This window comes from Crinia signifera, chromosome 3, assembly GCF_055691185.1.
Source record: "Crinia signifera chromosome 3, ASM5569118v1, whole genome shotgun sequence".
Classification (NCBI taxonomy): Eukaryota; Metazoa; Chordata; class Amphibia; order Anura; family Myobatrachidae; genus Crinia; species Crinia signifera.
In genome coordinates, this window is record NC_139219.1 from 244,818,373 (window position 1) to 244,844,681 (window position 26,309).

Genomic DNA, 26,309 nt, shown 5'->3' on the forward strand with positions numbered 1-26,309 from the left:
CCCGCGGACGCCGCCGAATTACGCCATACCGCACTTGAAGGTGAGCCTGCCTGCCCCTCAACCCCTCAGCTGCATCCCCAATCTCACCAGCCACGCAAACACCCGGAAATCCAGCGGGGAACAGAAGAAGGCCCTGGCTTCCCTATAACAGCGGCGGCCATCTTGCCCTAGCCGCAGCTGCAGGGATACTTGTGGCTTCCCTGGGAGCCTCCTGTCTCACTAAAGCTCTAATCCCCTCTGTTCTCATTATACCACAGACCTGGCAACAAAGCACCAGAGCAGACTTATATCAATTTGCTGTACGTCGATATCTAAGCAAAACGCACAGCCACTGCACAGCACTCCACTACCCAGAACCCAGCTGAATTGGGCACAGCTGTCTGAAACACACTTACTGTAGGGGCTGAGACACCTGAAATTGGAAAAAATAGAACAAAAGTTCTTGGGGAATTCCTACCCCTCAGAGACTTCCTATACCCCACTGTAATTGCCAGCTTTACACTATTATATATGAGGAGCCAGCCCCACCTATTGGCAACTAGTAGCTAACACACTTACAGGAGATATAGCTCTTGATACCCTGTCCCTGGAACATAACTCCCATTTACGTGGCCTGGGAAGAATAAAAAAAAAAAAAAAAATCTCAAGGACTGCACGGCGTGACCGGTGCCTCCCAACGCTATTAACAGGAAAATGTGACAAGCCACTCCTCTTCCTATGCCCACCTGCCCCTTCTCCATCCACTAACCCAGACCCACCACTGGTGATGGAGTGAATCCGCCGAGCCACGCGGAGGGCTCTCTGTGTCGCACTCTCCACCTTCTCGTGATACAACTAACCTGAAGAAATGATATGAGGGACACGCTCTGAATCTCAATCTCACCCTCGATGTACTGACAGATGACTAAGAAACGCAGTTCCGGAAAGAAGAAGAAGAATCAAGTAACCTCTCAAACCACAGCATTCCATACTTTGTTTGGGTCTTCCCAACCCGCCAACACAGTGTCTTCTCCACAAACAACGAATATGGCGTCCAAAGCCGTGGCAACTACCGCAGCAGGTGACGCTTCTAGCAGCCACTCCCCTAGCACCCCTGGGGTACCCATGGACATGGCAGCATTCATGGCTCAACTGAGCTCACTCCCGTCACGACAGGACATCCAACAAGATCTGTTAACTATGGAGAAAAGAATACACGAATCCATCCAATCCAGCATCTCCACTATGCAATCCGACCTCACACAAGTAGCAAACAGAGTGGTTGAGCTAGAGGAACACAGGGAAGACACAGACTCTAAAATCGCAGACCTCCACGATCTTGTGTCCCGCTACGCTTGCTCCACAATGGACCTGAGAAGGAGATTAGACGAAATTGACAACAGAGGCAGAAGAAACAATTTGAGAATCAAGGGCCTCCCTGAGGACGTTCTGCCTAATGAGATCACGGCGGCCCTAACCAAAATCTTCAATGACCTCCTGGGGACAAACCCAGAAAATCACATAGAATTTGACAGGGCGCACCGGGCCCTACGCCCTAAAGGCGCTCCCACGGAAAGACCCAGAGACATCATTTGCCGCCTACATTATTTTCAGGTCAAAGAAGACATCCTACGGAAATCCAGACAAACCCCGGCTATTGATTTTAATGGTCACCAAATTCAGATCTTCCAAGATCTATCATGGACAACCCTACAACAGAGGCGCCTCCTCTACCCTCTTACAGAGGAACTCCGAAAGAAGAACATCCGCTTCCGCTGGGGGTTCCCCATCAGTATCCAGGTGACACGAGAGGGAGTCAGACATGTCCTTCAGGAATATGAGGATGTCCCTTCCTTCTGCTCGGCACTGGGCCTGCCTGTGGTGTCGCTGCAGAACTGGTTGGACCCCTTGCAACTACCCACAACATCCCTCCCACAGAGAGAAACCTGGAGAAAAGCCGGAAACCGCAAACAAAGGCGCCAAGCTACCTCTGCTGGAAACCCCTCGGAGGTCCCGTGATGAGAGAGGTTGCCACACCTCGTTATATCCTTTTTTACAAAGCTTTATACATGGACGCTGATACTAAGTCCGAACTGTTTAGTCTTTACCAGTTGAGTTTTTTGTTTCTTGATAGGTGATCTAGAGATCATAATTAACTATGTTTACTACTAGGATGAGGGATGAATTCCTTCACCCCCCTCAGCAATACACTTCCCACATTATTTGGCAATAATTTCTTCTAACAATGTTATACTTTAATAGTTGGTGGTGGGGCGACCGCAGCAGCCCTCTGAACCCCCATTTCTCTGCTGTATATTTTTAGTCCATGAGATACCTGATTTCTCTCATGGCTTTTAATGCAGAGGTCGCTCTTATGTGTTTTTTCATATGTTTATGTTCATGTTCTATATTTCAAGCTTTGTCTTCCCCTTTCTTCCCTTATGTGTTTCCCAACCCCCCCTCCTCCACTCACTACTTTCAACAGGTACTAAAAATCCCAAACGACATGAAGAACAGACTACATAACAGGAGGGTGACACGGAAGGTGCAGACTCCTCTCCGCACACTAACATGACTTCTTTAAAGGTAATTTCACATAACGTGAAAGGCTTAAACATCCCAGAAAAGAGATCTGGCCTTCTATACCAGTTACATAGAGACAAAGCTGACATAGTCTTCCTACAAGAGACACATTTTAAGAAGGGTGTTTCCCCAGGTCTACGTTCCCGTTACTTCTCTAATTGTTACTATAACGACTACTCCGAGGCTAAAGCCAGGGGAGTTGCCATTCTTTTCGCTAATCATTTAAGAGTAAGCGAGGTGTCTGAACTGGCCATTGGGAATGGTAGAGGGCTGTTAGTCAAGGCCACGATAGCCCACCAAAAATTGTAAATCTCTATTTTCCCAACCAGGCCCAGAGTAGATTCCTTAGGGATTCTCTAGAATCTATAGAACAACATATAGAGGGAGTGCTGGTGGTAGGAGGGGATTTTAATTGGGTGCTGGAGCCTCACCTTGACTCTTCTGTCGGGGCTGCAAGATATGTCCCGAGGGAAACTAAACGCTTTAGGTCCATTCTACAGGACTTTCAACTGGTTGATACCTGGAGACTTCTGCACCCCGCAGAAAAAGACTTTACTTTCTACTCTAACCCCCACAAATCATACTCCCGCATAGACTATCTCTGTGTGAGCCATGCCCACCTGGAGCTCCTACTCAACGCGACCATTGGGCAGATAGTGACGTCAGATCATGCCCCCATTTCTCTCACCCTGTCCCTCAGACACCCGTCCCCGAGACACTGGAATTGGCGGCTCAATGAACAACTCCTCAGGGATCCCGACTGTAGAACTCAGATTGCGAATGCAATTGACGATTACATCGCCTTAAACAAGACAGATGACATCTCACCAGTCACACTCTGGGAGGCACATAAGTGTGTTATAAGAGGTAAATGCATCCAACTAGGCTCGAGTTTGAAGAAACGCAAAGCTGAATGCATATCTGCCTTACTGTCACAAATAAAACAGTTAGAATTGACGCACAAATCTACACTCGCCTCGGACACATTTATAGAACTTCAGAAAGCAAGGCAAGCTCTTAATAACCTACTTAGCGACGGCACTCATAGGGCTTTTCGTAAATGTCGACACACATACCACAGATGGGGCAACAAGCCAGGTAAACTACTGGCACGCGCCCTAAGAGCCCAAAGATCCCAGATTTATATTACCAAGATAAAAGATGCCCATGATAAGATCTGTGCCACCGACACTGAAATGGCCCAAGCCTTCCAGGCATATTATTCGGACCTATACAATCTCACCTCGAACAGCTCACCCCCCCACGCGTCTAGCCCACAAACAAGAGATCCTGAGATACTTAGAAGAAATTGACTTCCCAACCCTTTCTAATGACGCCATACAGGCCTTAGACGCTCCTTTTACAGAGGAGGAGCTCCTACATGTACTTAAGACTACACCTAATGGTAAAAGCCCAGGCCCGGACGGCTTCCCTGTTACGTACTACAAAACTTACAGTGACAAACTATTACCGCTACTCCTACATGCATGTAACGCCATTTCATCAGAAAGCCCCCTCTCCTCCCAATCCCTTGGTGCCCACATAACTGTAATACCCAAAGAAGGGAAAGACCCGACACTCCCATCTAGCTACAGACCAATCTCCTTGTTAAATGTAGATCTGAAACTGTTTGCTAAACTCATGGCTAACCGTCTTGGACCTTTGCTACCCGGGGTCATACACTCGGACCAGGTGGGATTTGTCCCACATAGAGAAGCGAGGGACAACACCACTAAAGTTATAGATATAATCGCCCACGCTCAAGCTACAAACACCCCCCTAATGCTTCTCTCCACTGATGCGGAGAAGGCTTTTGACCGGGTTGACTGGGACTTTATGGAAGCCATACTAAGACATCTGGGTCTAGGTCACACCTTCATACAAAAGGTTCTCTCACTATACAGAGCTCCATCAGCACAAGTCAGGGTTAATGGAATCTTCTCAGAACCTATAAAAATATCTAATGGCACGCGCCAGGGATGCCCGCTCTCGCCATTAATCTTTGTATTATGTATGGAGGCACTGGCGTGGGCGATTAGAAATAACAAAGACATTACGGGACTACAGGTTGGCAACGCAGACTACCGTCTTGCCCTTTTCGCCGACGACCTATTAGCGGCCATCACCAATCCAGTTGTCTCCCTACCCAATCTCATGACAGAGTTTACGCGCTTCGGCCGCCTGTCTAACGTCAAAATCAACTACTCAAAATCCATGGCGCTGAACATCACCCTCCCCCCTGACACGGCCTCACTACTATCAAAATCGTTCCCATTTGCCTGGCAAACCTCACACATAAAATATCTGGGTGTCTTGATACCGTCGCAACTCGGCACAATGGTCGCAATTAACCACACCCCTCTCCTCCGCAAACTGAAGCAGGAAATGACGCATTGGCTTACGCAGAGATTCTCCTGGCTTGGTCGCATCAATATAATAAAAATGAACGTCCTCCCGAGATTACTATATCTCTTCCAAACTATTCCCCTGAAACTCCCTCCTCAATTCTTAGTAGATGCTCACAAGGCCATAAGTCATTTTGTATGGAATGGACGTAAGCCCAGATTCAGACATAACCACCTATTTCGTCGTAAATCCAACGGAGGGCAACAATTACCCATGATCTCAGCATATTACCAGGCCACGGTACTTCACCGAGTCCTGGATTGGTCACGACCTGGCCCCTACAAACAACAATGGGTAGAGCTAGAAGCATCCTCAACAAACCTCAGCTTACACGCAATACCCTGGTCTCCAAAAATTAGGCCAGTACTACATCCTACTGTAGGGCCCACTCTAGCTTTATGGAAAACTCTCCGTCACAGACCAGGGATATCCTCGAGGCTTACACCCTTTAGACCTATATTCGACAACCAACTATTTGTACCCGGGCTTAAGGGGGAATTAGCAGCGAGATGGAAAAAAGCTAGCATAACTAGAGTAAGTCACTTGACCACTGGTGGTAAGATCAAGCCTTTCCCAGAAATTCAAAAGAATGTAAATATATAACCCAACGATTATTGGTTTTACCTACAAGTAAGACACTTCATTTCCTCCCAAAGAGAGTGGATTAATCTCCACAATGATCTTACTCCCTATGAGTCCATGTGCAACCAGGTTTTACCGCCCTCCCACACTCTATCAGGCATCTACAAAATCCTGATACATGGATACTTCCCCGAGAGACCCTCCTTTTGTGATGCATGGGACAAGGACCTTGAGCAGAAAGGTATTAAAATTAACTGGGAAAATCACTGTGAAACGATGGCTCATTGTTCCACTAGCCTTGATGTAGTGGAGACACAATACAAACTACTGACGCGCTGGTATAGGTGCCCGCCTTTGCTGAACAAATTCTACCCTTCGGTCTCACCCCTATGCTGGAGATGTGGTAAAGATAAAGGCACACTATTACACATCTGGTGGGACTGCCCACTGATCACACCTTTCTGGAATAAGGTCATAAACCTGTCAGCAAATATCTTAGGAGTCTCAGTCCCACAGGGACCAGATTTTTGGCTGCTCTCTTCTTCCAATATTCCTCTGGCAAGATACAAAAAGTCTCTTCTGAAACACCTCAATAATGCCGCGCGTGCTGTCATCCCAGTACACTGGCGCTCCACAGACCCACCAACAGTTTGGGAATGGTTCCAGCGCATAGATTTTTACATGTGTATGGAAGACATTTACTATGCGGCACTGGAGAGGCACTCAGAATATACTTCCACCTGGCTCAACTGGATAGAATTTAAGACCTCCGATACCTACTCAGCCTTTGCACCTCGTGCTACACTTTAGCCTAATAATGCATCACATTACTCTGAAACACTTACCCAAGGACTTCCATTTAGTACCTAACTGCTATTTCTTTCCAGCATACTACTCCCCCCCCCCCCACCCCCCCCCCCCTCTTTCAATACCCTTGTCTTAATGTCTTAGCTCTTGTTAGCCGGATACCTCACTTATTACTTATTGCAAACCTCAGCCTCAGTTATAAGTTATAGAAAAGAGGTACCACTTTGTATGCAATTACTTCCACATACGACGCATTGTTTGTTTCCAGTCAAGAAGATGACTTGCTCTTAGCAGGTGTCTATCTAAATGCTTTCTGCCGTCATGACATAATGGAAACATGTTTATATATTATTGTGATGCATGTGGACAATGTTCTGTTTTGTTTAATAAACTATAAATAAAGAATTTATAAAAAAAAAAAAACTTGGGCTCATGCGGCGTCCCTTAGCACTTTTATTTCTTAATAAACTTTATTATTGTTTAAGAATCTCTTCCCTGCGTGCTGGCTGTGTTGCCTATGTTACACTCGGGGGACGTTATTCATATACCATCATATGAATGGCTGCCTGTCTGTGTGCAGTGTCTTGCTTGAATATATACACAGTATCAAAATGACTCACTGCCAGAATAAAACTGTATCAGTTTTCATTTCCAATTATATAAGTAGCAGGTGAAACAGTTGTCACAGAGTTACTGGGGTTTGTTTGTAACAATTTCTATTAGGCGATAATGATAGTGGTATTCACTGTGTAGCGTATCGATCCTATTACTTGACCAACACAGTGATGAGGTTAGATTCCGGGCAGCAGGCGGAGATCGCCGGGTGTGTACTGCTTAGCTTGTATTTATATGTAAGAAGCTCTTTTAGTATCCGCTTATTTATACATTATACATCCCAGTACATTAGAGATATCCATGCTTGAGCACAGGTGACTTAGGGTGTTATTCCGGTTCATTCACCCCTCCCCCCGCCTGCCACCCAGCGAACAGTTTGTGCAGAAATGTGCACAGCGCAAACATCGGACCCGAGCGAATGGACCTGAATAAGGCCCTTAACCCTTTCAGTGCCAAGTGAATTTAACATAATAGATGTGATAATTGCCAAGCAAACGATTTGTATCCATCACAATTCAGACCTGATCTGAATTGTCCCCCCCCCCCCCCCCCCCCCCCCTAGTGTGCTTTGTGGACAGTGGTTGGGAACATCTGCTCTAGAGGATAATAACTACATTCAAAGGGGTAAATTTACTAAGATGGGAGTTGTATTGAAGATGGGTTGTTACAATCAGATTGTACTTACTTATTTAGCACCTTCTAGAAGATAACAGATAGAGGGCCAGATTCTCTAAGCTTCAAAAGTGATAAAATGGAGAGTGATGAACAGCCAGCCAATCAGCTCCTACCTGCCATGTCACAGACAGTGTTTGAAAAATGTCAGACAGGAGCTGATTGGTTGGTTGCTTATCACTCTCCATTTTTATCACTTTTGAAGCTTAGAGAATCTGGCCCAGAATCTGATTGGTTGCTACAGGCAACTTCCCATCTTCAATAGAACTCCAATCTTAGTAAATGTACCCCTTATTTGGTTGCTATGGGTAACATCTCACTTCTAAAATCTATCAGTTTAGAAAATCTACCCCTTAGCTTAGTACCATCGTCACCTATTGGTCTGATACTGATATCGATATTGGAGATTTAGGAATTGACTTCAACCATTTTTATATTTTTTTACAGAAATATATAGTGATATTTGCAGTGAGTGTTGGGAGCAGTTGGTTCCTCCCTCTTCATTTTTTGACACATACAGAAATAAATTCCTTTGATAAAGCCGTTTGACACGTCAAAATGCGCCAGTGGTCTCTTCATTATTGCCACATTCCTGGTTCACAGCATATCCATTTCCAATCTTCAACCTTTGGACTGATCCGAACCAGCCCCTGCTTGCTTCATCCTCATCCACCAAGCACTGGAGTCTTGTTTACCAAGTCCCACCGCCGCTGGCTATCCTCCATTGGTGAACTGGACTCCCTCTACTCCAGAAGCAACACCAGCCCAGGCAAACATCAGTGCGTGACCAGTGGCGTAACTATAAATTTTGCTCCCCCCTGCCAAAAAGTTTGTGGCGCCCCCCCCCCCCCCCTCCAGGCTCCTCTCCAGAATGTTTCCCCAGCATGTGACGTGATGACGTCTCATGCATAATGGAGAAGCTGAAGCAGGAGAGAGGAAGAGAATCCAGCAGACACTGCTGCTTCCCTTGGCTCCGACGCATCCCAGGCTGCCCTAGCACAACCATCTGCCCGCCCATCCTGTACACAGTAGCCAATAGCCGGCTCTGTGTACAGTCAATTGAATCAGTGGGGGAATTTGTCATCTCTGAAACGCCTCCAGTGCTCAGTCAGTGGGCAGTGGCAGGCAGCAGCATGTCAGTGCATAGAGTGGGTGCCGGCGCCCACACAGACCCTGCTGCTACTTGCTCCCCCAAGCGGCTGCTGGGGCTGCCTTACAGTAGTTACGCCACTGTGCGTGACAGTCCCAGGTGGACGGTAATAAAAATACCATCTTATTTTATGTGGAAAATCTTAAAGTACTACATTTCATACCAGGAATCATACATATTGTTTTTTTTTTTATTTTAACCTAGTGCACTAGCATTTTTCAAGAGATCAATTTTTTATGTACATTTTATTTTATTCCAATGCGCATAAATTTCTTTTGATTTGTAAAATCAGTCCATTTAGTTACTAGATCTATCAACACTAATACCAATCGCTGCTATCCATCTTTTTCGTACAGAAATAAACCAGCCTGCATCTCTGTATAGACTATAACGTGCAATACAATACAATACAATACAACACAGTAGAGTAGAGTTGATTCACTGTTTAATTAAGGAACACTACAAGACACAGTAGATGGCTGGTGGCTTATTGTTTGATAGAACCAATACATTTAATAGCTGAAGATGTGATAATAAGACGATTTACTGGGTACAACCGCGTAATGACAACTCATCTGAGAACTCGGCTAACTCATCGCAGAGGTCAAGATTCTCACGTTTCTGGCAATCGATGTTATTTGGCCATTTCTCAACCCAGGAGTCCTTGGTAATTATATAGGAATACCTGCAGGAATACAGAATATGGTGTCAGGGGAGAGAAACGCCTCATCACTACGGAAACTTCTGTACAAACTCCTGATTATGCACCAATAATCTCCCCCGAAAAATATGGGCAGGGTTGCCTACCCTCCCGGAATGGCCGGGAAGACTCCCAAAAATCAGGTCCCCCTCCCGGCCCCCCAGAAAGTTGGGCAATCCTCCTGGATACCGCCAGACCCCCGCATCTCCCCCACATCAGTATTAAATTACCGCGACCTGGGGAGGAGGGGGCGGTGCTAAATATGCAAATTGTGTCATTTTAGACCCGTCCCCTCCTCGACGACCCACAAATTGTGGGATTTGCCATACTGGGGGCAGGGTTTGATGATGTCTACATCAAGCCCGCCCCTAGAATGCTGCTGACAGGGGGAGCGGGGGCAGGTCTTCAGTACCCCTGGGCCCCCCTGTCTGAAAAGATGTATGCAAACCATCTCCTACTGTATGTTCTGGGCCAGGGACGGGCTGGGCCGGGGTGCAGGGTGCCATGTGCCCCCCGGGCCGCTTACCCAGTCACTGGCTGCGGGCCGCGCTGGATCCACCTCCTCCAACCCTCCTGCGCTGGCCGTGGCTTCCAGAGTGTCGGTAGTAGCCTCACCGGTGGGCAGGAGGGGCATGTACTGCGCTTTCCCCTGCCCCCCCCCCCTCCCCCCAGCAGCAGAAGCAGCAGATGGAGAGACAGCAACAATGGTGAGTTGCTGGTGGGAAATTCGGGCACTGTGGGGCATATGTGTTTCTGGCACTGTGGGGGCATATGTGTATTTTGGCACTGTGGGGGAATATCTGGCACTGTGGGGGCATATGTGTATCTGGCACTGTGGGGGCATATGTGTCTCTGGCACTGTGTGGGCATATGTGTATCTTGCACTGTGTGGGAATATCTGGCACTGTGGGGGCATGTGTCTCTGGCACTGTGGGGGCATATCTGGCACTGTGGGGGCATATGTGTCTCTGGCACTGTGGGGGCATATGTGTATCTGGCACTGTGGGGGGGAATATCTGGTACTGTGGGGGCATATGTGTCTCTGGCACTATAGGGGCATATGTGTCTATGGCACTGTGGGGGCATATCTGGCACTGTGGGGGCATATGTGTCTCTGGCACTATAGGGGCATATGTATATCTGGCACTGTGGGGGGCATATGTGTATTTGGCACTGTGGCGGAATATCTGGCACTGTGGAGGCATATGTTTCTCTGGCACTGTGGGGCATATCTGGCACTGTGGGGGGCATATGTGTATTTGGCACTGTGGCGGAATATCTGGCACTGTGGAGGCATATGTTTCTCTGGTACTGTGGGGCATATCTGGCACTGTGGGGGCATATGTGTATTTGGCACTGTGGGGGAATATCTGGCACTGTGGGGGCATATGTGTATCTGGCACTGTGGAGGAATATCTGGCACTGTGGGGGCATATGTGTCTCTGGTACTGTGGGGGCAAATGTGTATTTGGCACTGTGGCGGAATATCTGGCACTGTGGGGGCATATGTGTATTTGGCACTGTGGGGGAATATCTGGCACTGTGGGGGCATATGTGTATCTGGCACTGTGGAGGAATATCTGGCACTGTGGGGGCATATGTGTCTCTGGTACTGTGGGGGCAAATGTGTATTTGGCACTGTGGCGGAATATCTGGCACTGTGGGGGCAAATCTGGCACTGTGGACATCACATTGGGTGGTGTAATGGGCATCATGGTATGGGGCGTAATGGGCATTACGGTGTGGAGAGCATTGGGTAATTGCCATCACAGTATGGGGTGTAATGGGCATCAAGGTGTGTGGCATAATGTGTAATTAGCATCACAATGTGCAATCTGCAGGTACACAATACAATCATGGTACAGGCCACGCCCCTTATGATAGGCCACATGCCTAATTTTTCAGCGCGCCGCCGGCGCGCAACAAGCATTCCGTCTTCCAGAAGGTTGGGGGGTGGGGGGGGGGGGTGGTATGGGCCAGTGCTCTGGACTTGCCCCCTAGGCTAAAAGTTGCCAGCCAGCCCCTGCTCTGGGCATATGCAGGATCTCTACTGCTTATGTGTCTGCAATGACGGTGCATGTGCAATAGGGGAAATCAACAGTAAAATGCTTAAATGCTCTTCACACATGGGGCCAGATGTACTAAGCTTGAAAAGCGATAAGATAGAGAGGGATAAGCCAATCAGCCAATCAGCTCCTACCTGCCATGTCACAGGCTGTGTTTGAAAAGTAAAAGGTAGGCTCTGATTGGTTGGAGGCTTTTCTCTCTCCATTTTATCACTTTTCAAGGCTTAGTACATCTCGCCCATGGTGGCAAAGTCAAGGGCATAGAGTAATTGAGGTAAGATTACTTTGGATGGCCACAGTAGGGCATACCTACCTACTTCGCCGCACGGAGTGAAAAGGTGCGGGGAGGAGACATGGGATGGGAAGAGTGACTTGCTTGGGGTGTGGTGATCGCATCATTTTAGACAAACTCGCGTCATTTGACCTACGGACCTCCCCCCCTCGCCAAGGGGGTGGACATGGGACGGACGGCTTCCCCAGAGGGTAGGCAACCCCGTGGTAGGGAAACTGCTGGAGGTTGGCAGTGGGGGAATACAGTGTGATGCGGATGCAGTGAGGTAAAAGTGAAAGGACAGAGGGGGCAGGGCTGATTTCTGGGGTAGTAGTCCCCCGGTGTGGCCAAGGTGAATAAATGTGGGCTAACTATGGGTAATTTACCAGCGTATCACAGATTCAGACACTCTGGTCTACTTTAAAGAACAGTTAGGACCCTCTATAGCCTAGATTCTATTATCTGGAGAAAGAAAATAACAGACACTGATTCTACTGTACCACTAACTTCTCTGTGTAGTTACTTACTCAGAACCCGTGAACCACAGATCCTTGCTCACACCCCAGATCAGGTAATCCTGCCCTTCCTGTAACTGTAAGGCTTTCTGACATTTGGCGTGACTGATGAAACTGCGGCTCTTATGCTGAGGATCCTGATCCGTGCCTAGGATAGGACAATAAGGCATATAAACAAGATTTCTCAGCAGTCACCGGAAATTAGCACAATCAGAAAACAACACATAGGGGGGAAATTTAGAATAGAGTTCTATTTCAAATCCTAGCTATTATCTTCTAGAATGTTCTAAATAACAGAGTTTAGTTGAACAGTCACATCAGTCCCTGCCCCGTTGGAGCTTACAATCTATATTCCCTACCACATGTACACGCACACACAGACATTCATTTTAGGAATAATATTGTTGGGAGCCAATTGGCCTACCTGTATGTTTTTGGTTTGTGGGAGGAACCCAGAGAGAACCCATGCAAGGATGGGGATAATATATGGGTCCATGGTGGGAATCGTCCCCACGACCTCAGCGCTGTGAGGCAGTAATAGTAACCGTTACATTGTATGTTGTGCAAATTAAAACTTCCAATAAAATTTTAAAATGTCTGCAAAATTTAGGAGTTGTAGCATGCAACATAGCAGATTCGGTAGAATATCATGTTATCGAGGCCGGTGGCCCCATATACTGTTATCGGGGCCGGTGGCTCCTGATACGTTACCCAACATGCTAAGAGAAGTAAATCCACTTTGCTGCCATGTGTAGACAGCTGATCTGAAGACCATCTGCTCCGTGATCTTTCACTACTACTTTAGTACTGGTGCAGGGGCGTAACTATAGCACCGCAGCCCCCGCCACCGCAGGGGGGGCGCTGTGCATGTGGGGGCGCCGGGGGCTGCGGTGCTATAGTTAAACCCCCCCTCAATCCCCTGCAGACTTACCTATCGCGCTGGTCCCGGCGGCTCCGTTCTTCTGCTGAGGACCACCACAAAATGGCCGCCCCCATATAGCACACAGTTCTCTGAAACTGTCTGCTGTATGGGGGCGGCCATTTTCTGGTGGTCCTCAGCAGAAGAACGGAGCCGCCGGGACCAGCGCGATAGGTAAGGCTGTCGGGGATTGAGGGGGGGTTTGCATGGGCGGCGGGGTAGGGGTGCTCGTCGGGGCGGCGACGGGGGGGCCCTAACGTAGCTACGCCACTGTACTGGTGAAACCTAACACTGCCACATCTGACTTTTTGGTGCTGGTGGATATGTATGCACACTACAACTATGACCAGTGGAATGTGAGGAACAAGGTCAGAAGATCCAATCGGATCCCTCTTTGCAACACCAGGTGACCGTCTCATAAGGCCCATACACACTAGAAGATCCCATTTGACACCCATATTGGCGACTCGGGAGGGGGAGGCATCAGCAAGTGCATACACACTTCCCGATACCAGGTGTGGCTGGGGGGGGGGGGGGCGCCAGTCATGCTGCCGCAGCATGACGGTCGTTAACAAGGTCTCCCTTGTCCGAACATGCTTGCATGAGGGAGGGGGCTGCTAGCGACGCTCGGGTGTACACACTAGGCTCAGAAAGCCCTTTCTGAGTGATATTGTGACCAATATCGTCTAGTGTGTATGGGCCTATAAGAAGGAGGTGCGGGAACAAGTGCCATCTCTAGATGACTAAGTTTATCGTTGTCAAGCACTACATGTATATATTTTTTGGAGCTTGATTAATGGCCTGATTCAGTAATCCTTAGCAATGCAAATGCAGGAGGAGGTCCATGCCATCCCATGCTCTCATATCTCCTCTTGCCTTCATTCCACCTTCTTCTTGCATACCACCCCCTGCCTGCATACCTCCTCCTGTCTGTGTGCGGCATGCGGCTCATTACACTATTCAATATGGGCTTTGGAGATATATGAGCAAGGATACTTATGGTCAAAGTATGTACTGAAGCAGGCCAGACTTGGGTTAACAAAATGGCTGCCGGGTTTCAACCAGGACTACATGTGAGCCCACATCTGTGGGGGTATGGATCATTCGGCCACCAGCATTATGGTCAACAAACATTAGGTCAACATGCATTTAGGTTGACATGAGTTAAAATCGACATGCAGGAAGGTCGACGCGACTTTATGTGGACAGGGTCATTAGGTCGACTTGGGTAAGGTCGACATTGAAAAAGTCGACATGGTTTTTTTTGTTTTTTTTACCGGAATGTCAACACAGTCAACATTACGCTCGGCACACTATTTTATTCTCCCACCACACCCTAGTGGATGGTAGGGCATGAAATACCTGCTGTCGGCACATTTCGGCTCAAAAAACCCATGTTGTTCTATTGACACTGTTGACCTTCCTGCATGTCAACCTTAAGTCATGTGGACCTTCCTGCATGTCGACCTAAATGCTTGTCGACCATCATGCTGGTGACCAAATGACCGTATCCCGACTGCATACTGTAGTTTACACTATGTAAGGCAGGCATGTCCAAACTATGGCCCTCCAGCTGTTGTGAAACTACACATCCCAGCATGCCTTGCCATAGTGTTAGCATTACCTAAAAACAAAACTGTGGCAAGGCATGATGGGACTTGTAGTTTTACAACAGCTTGGGGGCCATAGTTTGGACATGTCTGATGTAAGGGCACTGCAGTATGTGCGTCTCATTACGTTCCCAGCGATCTCTTGCCATCAGTTATACTTATGCTGTATCGGCTACGGTAAGATTGCTGCAACACGTTTATTTGCATTTAGGTATCTAGGTAAATGGTAAATGGCATCTAGGTATGCTGTCGGGATGAATAATCTTGGCTCCATCTGTTGGATACAATTTATAGAACGTTTACCAAAAATCTCACATGTAGTATTGTGCAGAATGTGGTAAATATCGGACGTCTTGCAGTGACAAAAAAAACTGCACTCCGCTACATCTCACCCTTGCTGTAAGCAATTTGTAACTCACATGACAAACAGCACTCCAGATGGAAAAATTAAGGCTATCCATCATGCGACTGACTCAGGGGGTGACTTTTAATAGGGTGCGATTTTTAAATTTTGGCGATTTTTTTCGCAAAAACGTCCGAATTCGCACTTTTTTTCCTAAATCGCCAACTTAATGGAATGCGAATTGCGGCAAAAAAAATTGCACTTTTTGCCGTGAATTTGCACATTTAGAAGTGGCGATTTCTCAATTCGCATCCAAATGTTTTCCCATTGAAAACTATATAATTAGCCAATTTAATGGTGTGTGAATTTGGAAATCAGCAAAAAAAAATGTCTAAAAATCGCCAATAAAATAGACCAGGTTCTGACTGCCGAATTTGACAGAACCATGCATAGATCATTGAGGTCTGTGTATGGTTCTGTGTTAAAATATGTGTAAAAGTAAAATAAAAAAATGGCGTGGGGTCCCCGCTCCTGAGCATAACCAGCCCCGGGCTCATTGAGCCAGACCTGGCTCCAAAAATACAGGGGACAAAAAGCGTAGTGGTCCCCCGTATTTCTGAAACCAGCCCCGGACTCTTGGACCGGTCCTGGTTCCAAAAATAGGGGGGACAAAAAATCTGGGGGTCCCCCGTATTTTGAAACCAGCACCGGGCTCCAACAGCCCTCTGTGTCATGCCACAGCCAGGGGACACTTTTTATATAAGGTTTCCCGGCCGAAACATGAGCACCGTGGCTGGTCAGCCTTGGACGGGGTACCTGGGGGAGTGAGGACCCCCCAATAAAGGGGTGTCCCCCCCCCAGGCTTCACCCGTCCAGGGCTGAAGCCTGGGCTGTCACCGGTGTCCGTGGCCAGTGGTCGCCGGCCTGATAGGGTTAATTCTCACATACGTTACATTGCTTTATGCAGGAGACCTACAAGTGCCAGCAGGCCTCCCCCACATGCTGGGACTTGGAGAACAACAAGTCCCAGCATGCGGGGTATAAATGGGCCTGCTGGGACTTGTAGTCAACCTGTAAAAAGATTGTTAAAATAAAAGACACACACACACACTGAAAACTTAATTACACACATACACACACACCTCACTTTTACACCAACACACTTACCAATCCAGGATCCAGCGCTGTTCTGTCTCCTCCAGAGCCAGCTCACTCCGCACTGACAGTGGAGTGAGTCGGCTTTGTCCGGCACAGTTAACAGCCTCTGTAGCGCTGTCCCAGCGCTACAAAGGCTGATAGCATGATTGGCCGATGCATCTCCATGGAGACGCATAGCTCAGCCCTGATTGGCTGAGCTATGCGTCTCCATGGAGAGGCATAAGCCAATCACGCTCTCAGCCTCTGTAGCGCTGGGACAGCACTACAAAGGCTGTTAGCTGCGCCAGATAAAGCCGGCTCACCCCGCTGTCAGTGCGGGGTGAGCTGGCTCTGGAGGAGACAGACCAGCGCTGGATCCTGGATTGGTAAGTGTGTTGGTGTAAAAGTGAGATGTGTGTGTATGTGTGTGTAATAAAATTATACTTTTCAGTGTGTGTGTGTGTCTTTTATTTTAACATTCTTTTTACAGGTGGACTATAAGTCCCAGCGGGCCCATTAATGCCCCGCATGCTGGGACTTGTGGTTCTCCAAGTCCCAGCATGCGGGGGAGGTCTGCTGGCACTTGTAGTTCCCCTGCATAAAGCAATGTTAGGAATGTGTGAATTAACCCTATCAGGCCGTCAGCCACTGGCCATGGACGCCGGTGACAGCCCGGGCTTCAGCCCTGAACGGGTGAAGCCTGGGGGGGGGGGGTCCCCACTCCCCCAGGTACCCCATCCAAGATGTTTGTGGAGATCCCGCCAACGCCGTTTGCACAATACGGCACTGACGGGTAAGTCTGCCGGCAGACCCCCTGTACCCTAGAAACAGGTACTCGTTTACTTCAAATCACTCCAACTATCCTAAAAGACTTTTTCTAACAGCTAATTAAGCTGCACCTGATTTGCATTTGCATTGGACTCTTTTATTTTTGTCTTGTGACCCCCAGTCCTTATGTATATGTATACCGGTATTAGCTGATACATTTATATCGTGTAATACTGTAGCATACTGCTAGCATACTATCCTATATAATAATTTGTATCTTATTATTATTATAAATACTAGTTGCATTGCTTCTATTATTATTATTGTTCAAATGGCAGACTATAATAAACATCCATTTTTATTTTCACCAAACCACTGTGTACGTAATATTTTTCATATTGGAAGTATAGCGCAGGGTGTACATCCCCCTTGTTACCCCGTCCAAGGCTGACCAGCCACGGTTCTCATGTTTCGGTCGGGAAACCTTATATAAAAAGTGTCCCCCAGCTTTGGCATGACACCGATGGCTGTTGGAGCCCGGTGCTGGTTTCAAAATACGGGGGACCCCCAGATTTTTTTGTCCCCCGTATTTTTGGAACCAGGACCGGTCCAAGAGTCCGGGGCTGATTTCCGAAATACGGGGGACCCCTTCACAACGGCTGCTAAGACCCTCCAATCCTGACCCCGTGGGGGTCCTGGGGCCCAAAAAAGGTTCAGCCACTTCACAAAGTGGGTCAGGAAAGCAAGCTATGGCAAAGTTGCATAACAAAGATAGGGTAGAGGACATGGGGTTTAAAAAAAATGTGGTCAGATCCGGCAATTTTGGATGAAAACTTCAGAGGGGTGGCAATTGGCCTGAGAAGCAAAATTGGGAGGGTTGGGAGTTCAAGTGAAGCTACAATGTCTCCTGAATGAAATCAATCCAAAAGTTTCAAAAATACCCCCAAAAAATTTACAAAATGCTACAGATACAGAAAAAAGGCAAAGGCCTCTCAAAAACACATCGGAAAAAAAAAAAAGATTGCTGCTCAACTGAAACCCCATCAACAAAATGACACTAAGCAGACACCACCTGGAACCTGTCAAGTAATGCTAATTGCACAACCAAACAAATTAAGTATATATATATATATATATATGAATTAATTTGATTCAATTACCAGCCTTAATGAGTTCAACAATAGTCATGTCATATACGTCAAAGTTGCCCCGGTGCTCAATGGCCGTCAACTTCGTCCTGTAGACTGTGAGGAAAATATCAGTTACTTGAAATGCCATCGCCGTATGTAGACAATCAAAAGCGAATAATAGTGATTAATTAGAACCACAAATACTCAGGGGTGCAAAATGACCTCCCATCGGGATTCCAACAGTCAGAATTCCGATGGTCAGTATACCGACGTCGGAATCCCGATTTTCGGTCCATTATACCACACCCAGACTCAGAAGGCTACAACTTCAATGTATGGAATCAGCTCCTACAAGCAAAACGATGGGACAACAATATTATAATAGTCTCACCGTAGTCCACAGCCACGTCGCACGCTCTTTTGAGTCGTTCTAGAGCATCCACCTCCTCTATTTGCTGCTGCATATAACAGTTCTCTGCAAGACGGGAGATACAACTCATCAGTGAGTCCTACTAAGAAATAGAACATACCTCCCAACCTTTGGAGTACACCTGGCGGACCCCCAAATTTGGGGATATGGCCTAGCAGTCAGGTGGAGTGAACTACACATTGCATCACACCCACAAGGCCATGCCCCCATTTTAGCTGCTGTAGGAGCATGGTCAGTGCTCTGAGCTGCTGGCCATGCCCCCAGCCCCTCTGTCTCTGGGAATAGACGATGTGCACATGCAGAGCAGTGCCGGTCCGCTGTTGTTCCCAACTGCTCCCTCCCACCATGGAACACTGCCATCCCCACGTGGGATGTGGTACTGTCCCAAAAACACAGGACGATCCCGCAAAAATTGGGACAGTTTGGAGCTGCAGTGAGTAATCCTTTATTAGATCCTAAAGTAAGGAGCCATAAGAGAGGATACAGAAGACAATAAGGAATCTATGTAGTAATCATTGGAGAGAGATAAACCACCAACCAGCTCCTGTCATTTTTAAACACAGCCAGTAACATGGCAGTTAGGAGCTGATTGGCTGGAGCTTTACCTCCATCCACTGTATCGCTCTCTTGGGTCTATGTGCTAAGCCTTAGAATGAGATCAAGTGGGCAGCGAAAAAGTACCCGGCAATCAGCCATGTTACCGGCTGTGTTTGAAAAATGACACTTAGGAGCCAATTCGGCAGCTGTTTATCTCTCTCCAAGATTTAGTAAATCTGCCCGTATTAGTGGATAGGGTGAGTGCATTTCACTGTATAACTGACAATGACCAATCATGCCGTACCCCTGTCAATATGATGATACTCCATCAAAGGAAACCTATATAAAATGTATTATTAATTATTATTATTATTATTATTATTATTATTATTAATAATACAAATTATAATAAAGACTACCAAAACCATTGATTTTTCCAATCCAAAACACAAAATTCATATGTAAAATCCATGTTCTGAACCGATGGAAGAATTAAACTCAGTTGGGATCGGATGCCCTTGGGAGGGTCCGGTGCAGTTTTGGTCCTGTTCGGATCCACAAAATTTAGGGGATTTGATTAGGTTCAATTAGAATTTCTATCACAGTATGTAATGGCACAGGGAGAATACGATCTATCTGATTTTATTGGTACTGTAGGAATGTAATTGCATTGCTAATGAATTATACTGTAGCTACTGTATACACACAGTTGCTTTACTTTGCGCATTTTACCTTCTGCACAGCGACACACGTCTCCCTGGCAGATCCTGCCCAGAAGTTTGCTGCTGTCATCCAAGTGGTAGAATTTAGAGCAGCGGTTTTCTATCAAGAGAGAAAATACATAAATGTAAGTCTGTTACTTGAAAGTCTTGCCAGATTAAATTGTGATAAACGTGTTGGTGAAGACGCGGAATTAAAAAATTAAAATGCTGGTGGTTCCACTGGAGTTCTTAAGGGGTAATTTTGTCTTAATATCGCTCAGCGATTTATTGCTCAGTGTCCAGTTTTCATCAGCAACCAGCTGGACACCGATGAAAACGGAGACACTTGCAACAAAAAAAGGTAAAAATCACAGGACCAGCGTCCAGTAAAAGGCTTGTCGCGGGAGCACGCTCCTAGTGATATTGTCCCGTACACAGGGGATATGGTCACTCAGCGACCATTTAGCCAGGGATTACGGCTAAAATTACCCAGTGTGTACAGGACTTTACACTAGCAGTGGCGCCAAGAAGTCATACACCGTGACAGACGCTGGCTGGATATGCCCTTACCTGGGGAGTAATAGTCATACACTGCGACAGACGCTGGCTGGATAAGCCCTTACCTGTGGAGTAATAGTCATACACTGCGACAGACGCTGGCTGGATAAGCCCTTACCTGGGGAGTAATAGTCATACACTGTGACAGACGCTGGCTGGATAAGCCCTTACCTGGGGAGTAATAGTCATACACTGTGACAGACGCTGGCTGGATAAGCCCTTACCTGGGGAGTAATAGTCATACACTGTGACAGACGCTGGCTGGATAAGACCAACTACAAAGTACTGGTGGAGATTTAACTGTATACATTCCTCCTCTTTGTCGGATATCTGTGCGAGAATACAATATCATGAATGATGAATAAATCACAATTTACTAAATGATATCAGAATTTTTTTTGGCATCAACCCACTACCATCTCACAGAACAATGGATCCTTGGGTCTATCTCAGAGAAGGAAGCTCTTGCAATAGCAGTTGGGATCCTGTAAGCAGTGGATGTGCGACTATAAGCTAATGCTGCTGCCATTTGAAAAGGTAGGGTGACGCCCACTGGTGACATTGCTAATCTCAGCATCTTTGTACAACGATGCAGCACCTTCGATAATTGGCCATCTCAGTGTCTCTTAGGTGCAGCAGAATGTGTGTGTAATGAGACTTTCAGTGCAGTAGGTGCGGCTATAAAACAAAGCCCACAGGTGGGGATGGATCTAGGCTGCCTTACATATCTTCGCAATGTGTGCATTTGGTCAAGTGCCGCAAGTTACCAGGGCCTGGTCTTTTGCCCCCCTATCTCTGTGTGCCAGGTGTAGCTGCTCAGAGAGCCACTCTCTATGTGAGCCGGAGAAGAGTGTTAGGCCAGTCCTGATCTCTCTATATGGCCAGAGTAGAACATCGGACTAGCAGCCCTTCTGGCATTTGCCCATAGGGTATAAAAGAACAGAAGTCATTAAGTAAGAACAGTAGTCACATGTAAACAGTGACCCCCCCCTAACTATTATTTAAAAAAAAAATATTTAAAAGTTGGACATTCAAACCTAGGACATTCCATAATTGTCACTAGGGGATGTGACGGCTACATTCAATCCTGGCATCTTTGGAATGAATGTATGGACAGCAGAGCAACTCCATGCCCTACCACCCTGGAGGCGCTCAACATTCTGGTAGATTGGGGCAAAAGGATATTCAGACTATGAGTTTACTCTGAGATATAACCATGTCTGATGGCAGTTGAAATCTATTCTGACAGCATCTGTTTTGTTTTCCTTCCTTATATACTGAATAAAGTATAGAAGAGAACAAGGAGGATATTTGTCCTTCACAAGGAAGTCTATCTATGTAGCTCTAACCACAAAAAAGCAGCAGAGTCTTCAGAAACTATGGCTAAGGTCTTGCTCGAGAAGAACCAAAACCTTGCTCCAGGTGGAATGTTAACACCACCTTGGGTTGGAACTAATGCTTGGTACCCAGAACAGCTCTGTCCATATGAAAAGACCAGACATAATGCGCTACAAGAGAAGTTTGCCAATGAAGACACTCGTCTTGCAGCGTCCATAGCTAATCTAAAAATATCTTCCGGTGGGGACTGTTATCCTGTAGGGACCTCCAGTATCAGAGCAGCCATGACTTTGACCTGGAGGCTTATTATATTTTTGGCCTGGAGGCTTATTATATTTTTGCAAATATATATATATATGCTGCATTCTGCAAGACCCTTGTGTCCAGTTTTTTCCTGCTATTGCTAAGTCCGACGAAGTGCCTGTTCCTCTCCACCCTCTATATATATAACTTTATATATATAACTCAGATTTCTGAATTATGTGCTACCAAATAGTATTGCTAATGCCCCTTTGGTGTGCTGGGGGAAATCTGTTTTGTTTATCTTTCTAGTCTAGAATACCCCCCTCCCGTTCAGCATCCGAGGGGCATTACTACACTGTTTAGAATCTCAAGGCCAATAGACTCATTGGGCTCAAAAGCATTTTACGTAATGTAGAAAGAACCAAGTATTTTAGTATTAAGGAACATTGAAGAAGAACAGCCAAGAACAACTGAGGGTTATAGCGAGTGCTATTTTTGATTAATGAAAATAATTTCTCACCTTGTCGGTGTACAGGATTAATGTTCCATTATTAAACTCTCCCTTACTGATCTCATAGTTGGTGACGATTCTGTCCACACCTTTTTTAAGCTGCAATTATAGGGAAATATTCAATGTAAATAACACACGTGATAATTTCATATGCATCCATAGTGTAGATATGTTCTAATTCCCAATTCCATACCAAAATGTCTAGGTATAACGTGAGCTGAATCTTACCATGAGCTAGCACCATTGTCTCACCTACTGTATACTGTCATTCAAATGCAATTTAAAGAAGAAAAAAGGGGTCAGTCTCTTGTTTTTGTAACTTTCTCTGAAGAAGTTACAGCCACAATGAAACGCACCATGTTGTGTTCTGCATATAACTGAATATATATTTTTAATTTGAATATCCTAAACATACATTTGATGCCACAAACTTTCACTTATAAACCATTTGAGTGCCAGTTCACAATACCCGCTAAATATGCCGGCGTCGCTCACAGTTGTTATAGAAATTCAAATAAAAAATGTTGTGTAAAAAAAGATTATATTTCCGATATAAGGTAAACATGACAGGCCATCATGATGAATACAAAATGCTTGCTTGGAAATTTTCACACCTATTCTGACAAATTCACTTGGCAAACAAAAGGGAAAACATAATGGCCAAATTATGGCTGGCAAGGCAGTCTAGTAATTAAAATGACTCAATAAGCTGAACTTATCAAACCAAGTTGTTTTGGTTTGATTCTCACCACAGTCCTCACTGTGTGGAGTAGGAACATTCTCCCAATGCATGCGTGGGTTTCCTCTGGGTACTCCGGTCTCCTCCCACAATCCGAAAACATATCGGTAGGTTACATGGTTCAGGACATAAATGAACAGTAGTTTGTGCATATTCATAACATCTGTGGCAGCAGGGATTATATAGCGCACCTTGAAAAAAGGGGTGTGAGCACTGGGAGGGGGTATGGCCTTAATAAAAGGAGGAGTGGTCTCATGGCCATACCCCCGTTTTCATCACTCCAGGGGTCCGGGGATGCTAGATTAAACTCCTAAAGGGTGGTGTTTCTAATTGTTACCTCTTTTCAGGTTAGTTATTTAACAGTACTGTGGTTTTAAATATTTTGTTAAATATTTGAAGCAAATACTATGGGTGACATTCTATGGGATATGGTAAAATCTGCATGTTTTTTATCGCACCTATTCGCACTTTTGAAAATCGCAAGATTGGGCCGTTTTACGCATATTTAATGAGATGCGAAAAACGGGCCAAATAGTGCGAATAGGTGCGATTTAATGCGATTTCTTTAGTCCTGAAAATGTGCGATTTTCAGGTCTGAAAATCGCACATTTGCAGGAAATCACAATTTAAAATAAAAAAAAAACTGCGCGGGTTCCCCCGCCAGAGCATAACCAGCCCCGGGCTCATTGAGCTGGTGCTGGTGACATAAAATCACGGTCCCCGAAAAATAGGGGTCCCCTTGATTGGTACTTGTGTAGTTTCACGGTGCCACCGCGCGCACAGTGAAACTTTGAAACTTGGCAGTCTGCCAGACTCTGTGTTTACTGTGCGCGTGCCGCTCTAGCTGTTCTCAGCGCAGCGCGTGGCTGCTTTCCTTATGTAAGCTACGTTATCAGCATAGCGCTGGGCAGCAGCAGTGCACCCAGCGCTGACAGGTCACTGTGGTACTTGTAGTTCCACAGTGAAATAGGCAGTCCTGCGCACAGCTGACAACCCGGCAATTTAGACGCTAAAGCGTCTAAATCCAGACTCCTGTGCACCGCTGACAACCCGGCAATTTAGACGCTAAAGCGTCTAAATCCAGACTCCCTGAACTGGACACCCCGGCAATTTAGACGTCTAGATTTAGACGTCTAAATCCAGACTCCCTGCAAACCGCTAAGATGGGGGCATCTAAATTTAGACGGTAAAGCGTCTAAATTTAGTAGGGTCTAGGGGTACACTATTAAACCTGTTCACAATGACACTAGTCGCCGTAACAGCTGTCGACCTTGTTAATTCCACTATCCACGCCAACCCGAAGCGTGGCGAGCGCAGCGAGCCCGTGAGGGGCGGCGGTACGCATCCTACGACCTTTTCATACCCCCACTATCCACGTCGGCGTGGAGTTGATTCTATAAAGTGTGGCGAGCGCAGCGATCCCGAAGCGTGGCGAGCGCAGCGAGCCCCACGAGGGGATGCGGATACCTTCACAGGTATCCGCGTCCCCTCGCGGGCTTCACAGGTATCCGCGTTCTCCTTGCGGGCTTCACAGGTATCCGCGTCCACTTGCCACGCTTCGGGCTCGGTGGCTCGCTGCGCTTGCCACACTTTATAAAATCAACTCCACGCCGACGTGGATAGTGGGGGTATGAAAAGGGCGGAGGACGCGTACCGCCGCCCCTCGCGGGCTCGCTGCGCTCGCCACGCTTCGGGTTGGCGTGGATAGTGGAATTAACAAGGTCGACAGCTGTTACGTCGACTAGTGTAATTGTGAACAGGTTTAATAGTGTACCCCTAGACCCTACTAAATTTAGATGCTTTACCGTCTAAATTTAGATGCCCCCATCTTAGCGGTTTGCAGGGAGTCTGGATTTAGCCGTCTAAATCTAGACTTCTAAATTGCCGGAGGAGTCTAAATTGCCGGGTTGTCAGCGGTGCGCAGGACTGCCTTTTTCACCTTATATAAGGTCCTGCGGCCAAAGCATTATCCCCCTGGCTGGTCAGCATGGGCAGGGGTCCTGGGGAAGTGGGGACCCCCCCAAAGAAGGGGTCCCCCCCTCCAGGACTTACCAGCCCATGCTGAAAGTCCGGGGCTGTCCCCGATGCCCCTGGGCGGTGGGCATCGGGCTGATGAAAAGTGTAAAAAAATAATAAAAACTATTGTCTTATACTGTAGAACTATGAGTCCCAGCAAGCCTACCCCGCATGCCTTGGTCCTGGTTCCGGGGCTGGTCCGGGGCTCCAGGGCAGAAGAGTCCAGTTCCGGGGCCTTGGTCCTGGTTCCGGGGCTGGTACGGGGCTCCAGGGCAGAAGAGTCCGGTTCCGGGGCCTTGGTCCCGGTTCCGGGGCTGGTCCGGGGTCCGGGGCTCCTGGGCTGAAGATTCCGGGGTCCTGGATCCGTAGTAATCCTAAGGGGTACCTAAGGAAGGAAATCCTACTCACCTGGTCCCCGGCGACGACCCCGGCATCTTCAGCTCCAGACGCGCTGCTCCCAGCTGGAAGCAGCGCGTCTGGAGCTGAAGATGCCGGGGTCGTCGCCGGGGACCAGGTGAGTAGGATTTCCTTTCTTAGCCCAGGAGCCCCGGACCAGCCCCGGAACCAGGACCAAGGCCCCGGAACCGGACTCTTCTGCCCTGGAGCCCCGGACCAGCCCCGGAACCAGGACCAAGGCCCCGGAACCGGACTCTTCTGCCCTGGAGCCCCGGACCAGCCCCGGAATCGGGACCAAGGCCCCGGAACCGGACTCTTCTGCCCTGGAACACCGGGCCCCGGACCCCAGATCCAGGGACCGACCCACGGGCTCAAGGTAGGTAAGTATCAGTATGTGTGGGCTGTGGATGTATTAAACGTTTATTTTTTTGGGTGTCAGTGTGTGTTTTATTTAACTATTTCTTGTACTGTGGAACTACAAGTGCCAGCGGGCCCTTTAATGCCCCGCATGCTGGGACTTGTGGTTCTCCAAGTCCCAGCATGCGGGGTAGGCTTGCTGGGACTCATAGTTCTACAGTATAAGACAA

At 47.3% G+C, this 26,309-nt stretch overlaps 1 protein-coding gene across 2 annotated transcripts in view; it reads right to left on the bottom strand.

Annotated features, from left to right (window-relative positions):
• Positions 1 to 9,222: 9,222 nt before the first annotated feature.
• LOC146064364 (A.superbus venom factor 1-like) overlaps positions 9,223 to 26,309 on the bottom strand; it is a 91,802-nt gene continuing 74,715 nt past the window's right edge. For both annotated transcript variants that reach the window (XM_083177787.1, XM_083177786.1), the window contains 7 exons: positions 22,581 to 22,670; positions 20,704 to 20,809; positions 19,953 to 20,042; positions 18,645 to 18,728; positions 18,284 to 18,367; positions 12,359 to 12,494; positions 9,223 to 9,479 (listed from right to left, as the gene is read on the bottom strand). In XM_083177787.1, coding sequence (XP_083033913.1) covers positions 9,338 to 9,479; positions 12,359 to 12,494; positions 18,284 to 18,367; positions 18,645 to 18,728; positions 19,953 to 20,042; positions 20,704 to 20,809; positions 22,581 to 22,670 — 732 coding nt within the window. In that variant the 3' untranslated portion in view covers positions 9,223 to 9,337. The remainder of the gene's footprint in view (positions 9,480 to 12,358; positions 12,495 to 18,283; positions 18,368 to 18,644; positions 18,729 to 19,952; positions 20,043 to 20,703; positions 20,810 to 22,580; positions 22,671 to 26,309) is intronic.